The 7,604-nt window shown below is 42.5% G+C and overlaps 1 protein-coding gene across 1 annotated transcript; it reads left to right on the top strand.

The window, feature by feature from the left end:
- Positions 1 to 3,830: 3,830 nt before the first annotated feature.
- On the top strand, positions 3,831 to 7,602 carry LOC140556610 (testis-specific serine/threonine-protein kinase 6-like). The gene is made up of 4 exons (XM_072680690.1): positions 3,831 to 3,851; positions 5,536 to 6,359; positions 7,020 to 7,479; positions 7,567 to 7,602. Exons 1-4 carry the CDS (start codon positions 3,831 to 3,833, stop codon positions 7,600 to 7,602), a joined length of 1,341 nt encoding a protein of 446 aa, XP_072536791.1.
- The last annotated feature ends 2 nt before the right edge of the window (positions 7,603 to 7,604 follow it).

Below are 7,604 nucleotides of genomic sequence, written 5' to 3'. Positions count from 1 at the left end.
CGTTTTCTGAGTGTTTTCGTTCATTGAACTCAACAGAAATGACCAACTTTCAAGTTGTACAGTTTTGCAGTTCTGCATCACTACCCTCATTTATTGTGACATCATAATGAGCTTGTTGCCACGGTGATGTACTGAAATCTAGACATGGGCCATGTATACTCTATATGTATGTATAGGGGTGTGTGTGTGTGAGCGAGAGAAAGATAGAGCACTCATTGCTGACACAGATGTGCAAATGCACACACACAGCTTGTCTAGTCCCTGTGGAGAAATACTGCCAACAAAATAGGACTCTCTGGAGCAGATAAACAATAATGTCTTGTGTTGTACACCATGCCTAATGCCAGGTGTGGGCTAGAGGGGTGTAAAACCCCCCAGTATTGAGCTGTGGAGCAGTGGAACTGTGTTCTCTGAAACGGAGGTGCTCCATCCAGTACGTTTGGGATGAGTTGGCGATGAGGTGGGGTGGTGATCATCCAACATTCTGACCTCTCTAATGCTCTTATTGCTGAATGCAATCCAATCCTCACAGCATTGCTCTGAAATTGAGTAGAAAGTTTTCCCTGGACATTAATATAGTTGAATATACTTAATTTCTGAAGAAACAATGAATAAGCAGGTGTCCAAATACTTTTGTCAGACCAAAAGACAGCTAACACAAACACGCCTTCAAAAGCACACCATCTACAGGCGTCGTCCAACATGGCTACTGCAATGTTAGCATGCCAGATTACAGCCTCATCCAACATCACTACCATGGTGTTAGTGCGCTGGCTAAGGGCCTTGTCCAACACGCAATGTTAGACAAGGCCCGCTTTCCAGCTCGCTGACGCCGCATAGAAATAATTGGATGGAATAGTGTTGTGTGGTCTGACCCGAGCCACTTTCTTTGTCTCCCTTTTACATTAACACTTATGACATTTAGCAGACGCTCTTATCCAGAGCGACTTACAAAAGTGCTTCACTGCTTAGTTAAGAAAAACTCAGCTAGTTTGAAATGAAACAACATTCCACCGGGACCATGATGTAACATAGACACAGTGCATACAGAAAACAAGAGCAACACAATGCAGACAGAGAATAATAAATAATTAGGGGTAGTGTTCAAATTATGCAGTGTGCAATAAATATCTGTTAAGTAATAATTAATAATGGTCTGTTAGGAATTACAGAGTTCATATCTTATCATATCTAATATTTAGAATGTGCTTCTCTGACCTTCTCCAGCAATACCTTCAATAAAAGACATCCAGTGCAGTTCAGCTCTGGGAGAGATTCAGTGTTTGTGTTTTTGCTAGGCAGCAAGTTTTATTTAGTATTTTTTTTTATTAGCAGCAGATCTTTAAGTCCTGTAAGTTGTGAGGTGGGCGGGGCCTCCATGAGCATTAATGAGAGCCTTGGGTCACCAGTTCACCGGTTCTCCTTCCTTGAAGCACTTTTGGTAGGTACTGACCACTGCATACTGGGAACCCCCTACAAGACCTGCCTGAGGTTTTGGAGATGTTCTGACCCAGCTTGAATTTTGGGCAGCAAAGGGTATGTTTGTTGGTGTTTGAGTTTGATGGTTTAACTGGTTTACCTGCAGGACCAACCTAACCAAGTTCGTCCACCAGAATAGCCAGCTTGACCAAACTGTCGACCAGCATGACCTGCAATGGATTTTGATCAGCATAGGATGTGGTGTTGTTATTTGACCTGACCAAGCTTGTCAATCATTATGACCAAGCTGGTTGACCAGTATGAGTGTGATGAACTAACTGGTTCATCAGCATGGCCAACTTGTCCAAGCTTTCAAGTCATACTGGTTTTCTAGTTTGGTTTAGCTGGTCAACAAATTTGGTCATTCTTATGATGTTGGTCAACTAGCTTGGTCATATTGTAATACAATAGATCATTCTAGTAATATAGAATGATCTATTGTATCAAAGGCTGCACTAAGGTCTAGTAGGACTAATAAAGATACGTAGCCTTGATCAGAGGCAAGAAGGAGATCATTCGTAATCTTCACTAGGGCTGTCTCTGTGCTGTGATTGAGTCTAAATCCAGACTGGAATTTCTCATACATGTAATTTTTACTCAGGTATAAGCAGAGTTGTTGGGCCACAGCTTTTTCTAATATCTTAGATATGAATGTTAAGTTTGAGATGGGTCTATAATTAGATAATACGCTAGGATCAAGATTTGGTTTCTTGATTAGAGGTTTTATAACTGCTATTTTAAGGGTTTGGGGTACATGCCCAAGGCTAAGGGATGAATTTACAATTGTTAAAAGAGGTCCGATTATAATTGGGAGAATTTCTTTTAGCAATTTAGAGGGAATCGGGTCGAGTGTACATGTTGTACAATTAGCTGAGGATATAATTTTTTCTAGTTCAGGCTGTGGAAGTAGGTAGAAGGCTTCCAGCCTTTGTTCTACAACTAAGTTATGTTCTAAAGCAACTACATCAGGTGACGGCCATGTTTGATTTAATAAGCAGGGTTGGATTTGTTGTCTAATATTTTCTATTTTATTACTAAAATAGTCCATAAAAACATGACTGGTTAAAGATGTTGGGATCTGGGGTTGAGTATCTGCCTGGCTTTTAGTAAGTTTAGAGATCTCATTAAAAATAATTTTGGGATTGTTTTTGTTTTTCTCGATCAGCGAGGCCAGATACGCTGAGCGAGCTTTAATGAGTGCCTTTCTATATTGACTAGAGGTGTTCAACTCTGCGTGGAAGGACAGCCTTAGTTTGGTCGTCCGCCATTTGCGCTCTAGTTTGTTTTAAGGTACGAGTATGATCACTGTACCACGGTGCGAGCCTTTTTGGCCTCATCATTTTATTTTTGAACGGTGCTACTTTGTCTAAGGTTGATCGAAGGGTATTCTCTAGATCGTTTGTTAATTAACGAGCTCCGTTTGGTCTGACGAAGTGTAAGCTAAGGTTGATGGGGGTGGAGATTTTTAGTAAACTGTACAGCTGTCATTGGTGTTATTGTGCGCTTTAGGCAGTGTTGGGGAGAAGAATTTACATTTTGCCTAAGATGAAGCTCAAAGGAGATTAGATAATGGTCTGGTATTACTGAGCTTTGAGGTAGAATATTTAGCTGATCAATGCTAACACCCAGGGTCAGGACTAAATCTAGGGTATGATTACAGTAATGTGTGGGTCCAGTTACGTTTTGTATAATGCCAACAGAATCTAAAATTGATACAAGCGCCTTTTTAATATTCATTTTGAAAAAGCAGACGATCCATTAACAATCTCCTACTATTATAACTTTGTTGCTGCACACTGCCAAGTCTGCAGCAAAATTACTAAATTCTTTTAAAAATTCAGAGTAGGGCCCTGGAGGCCTATAAATATTAATCAGTGAGAAAACATTTTTATTTGTGGCCGGATTTGATATATTAATGTAGATAAGCTCAAAAGAGGTGAAGGTGTTACAGTGTTTTTGAATAATCTCTAGTGTATTCTGGTAGATTATACATACTCCACCTCCTCTGCCTGATAATCTAGGGCTATGTACATATTTATAGCCTGCGGGGGTGGCTTCATTTAGAGCTATATATTGATCAGGTCTAATCCAGGTTTCGGTTAGGCAGAAAACATCTAGTTTCTGATCGCATATCATTTCATTTACGATCACTGCTTTCGAGGATAGTGATCTAATGTTAACTAGATGTTCTCTGTTTGGCTTTAATCGCGTGGGGTGGACACCATCCCTACCTAAAAAAAAAACAGGCTTGCCCTCAAACTTTAACCAGTTATCTATGAAGCCCACATGATTTTCGGAACACCACTTGGACATCCAGCGCTTCAGCGCTGTGAGTCGGCTGTATGGTCAGTATGGTCTTGCTGGTCATACTGGTAGACCAGTTAAACCATTAACCTCAAATAAAAACATACACTATACTGGTCAAGAATTAAACTGGTCTACAAGCTTGACCAGCTGAAACTGGCCAGTCTATTAGTCTAGGATTATTACAGTAATAGCTGCTTGTTTGAGGGTCACACCAGTAATAAACACTGAACCATTTCCCCTTATATTAAGTGCAGATGATCTTTTTCCCAGAATGCTCAGCTCCTTTATGCACCTTTCTTTGGGAAATCTCCACCACGTCTTAACAGGTAGCTGGAGACCCTGAATCAGTACTTCTGCTATAAAGCTCTGTGAATCCCGTCATTCAGACCTGATCTGAACTTCAGTATGAGTGAGGGTTCATTCAGCAGACCTGGCTGTGTTCAATCAGCTCAGTCTGATTAGCACTGCAGTTTGGGTTATGTGCTGCTGAAGTAACTGAAGGGGCAAATACTTTTTCACAGGGCTGATCTGCATGCAAAATACATTTGTTGTGTAAATCAATGCAGTAGTGTTTTTAGTGATTTATAAGGTTCTCTTTATCTAGAACATTTTGATGGACGTTCTAAAAGAAATCACTGCAAATCTGCAGTAACAGAGAACCACCAGAGGGGGGCAGTACTTTTGCACAGCACTGTGTGTACAGTCAATGAAGGACACACAGCTCTGCTTCTCAGAACACTGTAGCGTGCCCAGGCTCCACCCTCCATTGTGATGTCATCGATGATGTCACGGAATCGGAACACCTATAAAAGGGCAGGTTGTCCCTCATTGGCTCAGTTACGATTCAGCAGATCGCGAGACAGTTGATTCCTACGGTACTATTGGTGCGGACATCATTTGGTGGACACTTATCTAGATCCTTATTATCTAGAACCTAGAAACAGATTCTACGTCTGCTTCTCTCGCACAGAGGACGAGGTAAGAACCATTTATTAATTACTGATTACAACACCACCAAACCGCTCGAGCCAAAAGAAGGCTGGCGTCACATTATGCTAATGAGTGTGTGAGTCTAGAACCCCAACTGGACGTAATGCACAAGGCTTTGTCTTTCACTCCACACTAAAGGTTCTGTGTTGTGAGCAGAGAGCTCCTTCATCAGAACTTCAAATGCAGGTCCGTAAAGACCATGACCAGAACCATTGCTTTTTAGTGTTTATCCCTCTTTCTATGGAACAGAACCCCTTCTGTATTAGGACATGACACTTGTGGGAGTTGGGGAATTTAGGATGATGAGGTGGGATGGTGAAAAGTCAACATCCTGACCTCACTAACACTCTTGTGGCTGAATGCAATCAAATCCACACAGCAGTGCTCCTCCAAAGTCTGAACAGTAGAGACAGTTACTCCAACTTCATACTTCATACCCTTAATTTCAGAAGAAGCAATGAGCAGCTGTCCCAATACTTTTGTCAATACAGTATATATTGTACATACACTTCTGAAAAATCCAACAAACAAATGTTAATTATTTAAAAAATAACATAGAGATTCTGGTCAGATGATGCCTTTTTTTGACACAGATCTGCCTTTAGGGGGCGATACACTCAAAAACACTTAAATTCTCTAAAAGCCCTTCTTCTAATGTAACGCTGTGTTCAGTTTCTGAGTTGAACAGTTTTGTAATTAGTTATGTAAGAAAGCGCTCTCCCAGTCCAGTGGTTTGACTTCTTTGTTTAATATCTACAGCTTATTATTCCAATTCAAATACCTCTACCTTCTGTTTGCAGGGAAAACATGGAAACTGATGACATTCTGACATTTTTTGGGTACGACGTGTTGAGCGTCATCGGTGAAGGGACTTTCGGCACAGTTAAGCTGGCCTCATCTGAAAGGCACCCAAACCAGGTGGCCATCAAAATAATGGACTACGAGGCACAATCCCAGGAACTCGCCATTCTCAGAAGAGTAAAGCACCCTCACATCATTCAGGTGCATGAAATTATTGAGATGCAGGAACGTGTGTACATTGTGATGGAGGCTGCTGCCACGGATCTCCTTCATCATATCGTTGAGACTGGCCCCATCCCCACTGACCAGGCCAAAACGTGGTTCTCCCAGCTTCTCAGCGCGGTGGACTTCCTGCACCAGCAGAACATTGTCCATCGAGACCTCAAATTAAATAATGTTCTGCTGACCTTTGATGGTCAAATCAAACTGGCCGACTTTGGATTAGGATGCTTCTCAAGAGGCTTCCCTGACCTATGCAAGACATTGTGTGGAAATCCTTACTACTGTGCACCTGAGATAAACATGCGTCAGAGGTATGATCCAAAGAAGAGCGATGTGTGGAGCCTCGGTGTGATTTATTATGCCATGGTTACTGCGTCCTTGCCCTTCTACGACTCTATGAAGGCTATGATCCCAATTCTCCAGCGGAGATCCTTGGAGTATCCAGAGGAGGTTGCAGTGGAGGAACCCTGCAAAGCCTTCATCTCCTACATGCTGCAGAAAGATCCTGTCACTCGGCCTTCAGTGAAAGAGGTGGCTCGGCACCCCTGGCTAAAATCAAGGCAAGAACTTTAAGTCGAACGTTGTGCTGGATATCAAGTCCAAGCTCAATGTTTATATACACTTAATCATCTACCAAATGTTTGGGGACACACCGATTATAATGAAATCATTCAGCAACTTTAAGTTACACACACACAGCTTGTCTAGTCAGTTTAGAGAAGTACCGCCAATAGAATAGGACTCTCTGGAGCAGATAAACATGAACCTATTTGCACCATGCTGCCTAATGCCAGGATAGGGCTGCAGGGGTATAAAGCCCCCCAGCATTGAGCTGTGAAGTAGTGGAAGAACTATGTTCTCTGGAGAATGATGGTGGTGCTTCACCCAGTGCTTTTGGGATGAGTTAGGGAGTTGGGGATGACGAGGTGGGGTGGTGATCATCATCCAACATCCTGACCTCACTAACTAACACTCTTGTGGTTGAATGCAATCAAATCCTCAAAGCAATGCTCCTGCCAAAATCTAACTGTCTCTCTGCACAGTGTGACAGTTACTCCAAGAAAAGCAGGATAAACTCTTTTTTTTTTATAGCCTTGATTTCAGTAGACACTATGAATGAGCAGGTGTCCCAATATTTTTGTCCATGTAGTGTAGATAAAGTATAGTGTCAGCTCACTAACAATAAGTACATTTCTCTGTTGCTTCTCTACCATCTCCAGAGTTATCGGCAGGTTTTTAGTGGTACCTGTTGATGAAGAGGATGGGGGAAGCTGCTCTCATCAAGAGGTCCTCCCGCTCCAGGAGGACGACTGCAGTGGAGCTGGAAGCGTAGAGGTCGTGAGGGAGAAGATTGGCTGCTTCAGCTGTGCTTCACTTAAGAAGGCAGCTCAAACCTATGTTGCAGCACCGATCCTCAGAGCTTCTCGAGCACTTCAAAGAAGAATTAGGAAGTTCTTCAAAAGGACGTCCATGGTGCACGACTTCTCCTCGTCTTCTCAGCAGGGTGCTCGTCATTCTGCTGCCTCTACAGAAGCTCCTGCTTCTTCATGTTCTGAGCAGAGACGCGAGGATGGGACTCCAGGCATCTTGCTCCATGAACCAGTGGTAGAGACGGAAGCTGTGGAGGCACAGCCAACAATGAGGCTGGGAAACAGGAGGCTGAGATTCCCCAAGTTTAATGTATGTGAGTCGAGTGTTGAGAGATTGTGATGGTCCAAAACTTTCAGTTTCAGTTGTTCAATCTTTGTCCTTTTGTTCCTCCAACAGATCCTGAAGAAGACGAACAGGGTTCACCCCCTGTAGAC

Source organism: Salminus brasiliensis, chromosome 5, assembly GCF_030463535.1.
Source record: "Salminus brasiliensis chromosome 5, fSalBra1.hap2, whole genome shotgun sequence".
NCBI lineage: Eukaryota > Metazoa > Chordata > Actinopteri > Characiformes > Bryconidae > Salminus > Salminus brasiliensis.
This window is presented reverse-complemented; position numbering and strand designations above follow the sequence as displayed.

Coding starts and splice junctions, on each gene's coding strand:
- LOC140556610 (XM_072680690.1), top strand. CDS start 3,831: ATGGTCTTGCTGGTCATACTG. Junction 6,360..7,019: donor CACCCCTGGCTAAAATCAAG/GCAAGAACTTTA, acceptor TACCATCTCCAG/AGTTATCGGCAGGTTTTTAG. Junction 7,480..7,566: donor TGAGATTCCCCAAGTTTAAT/GTATGTGAGTCG, acceptor TTCCTCCAACAG/ATCCTGAAGAAGACGAACAG.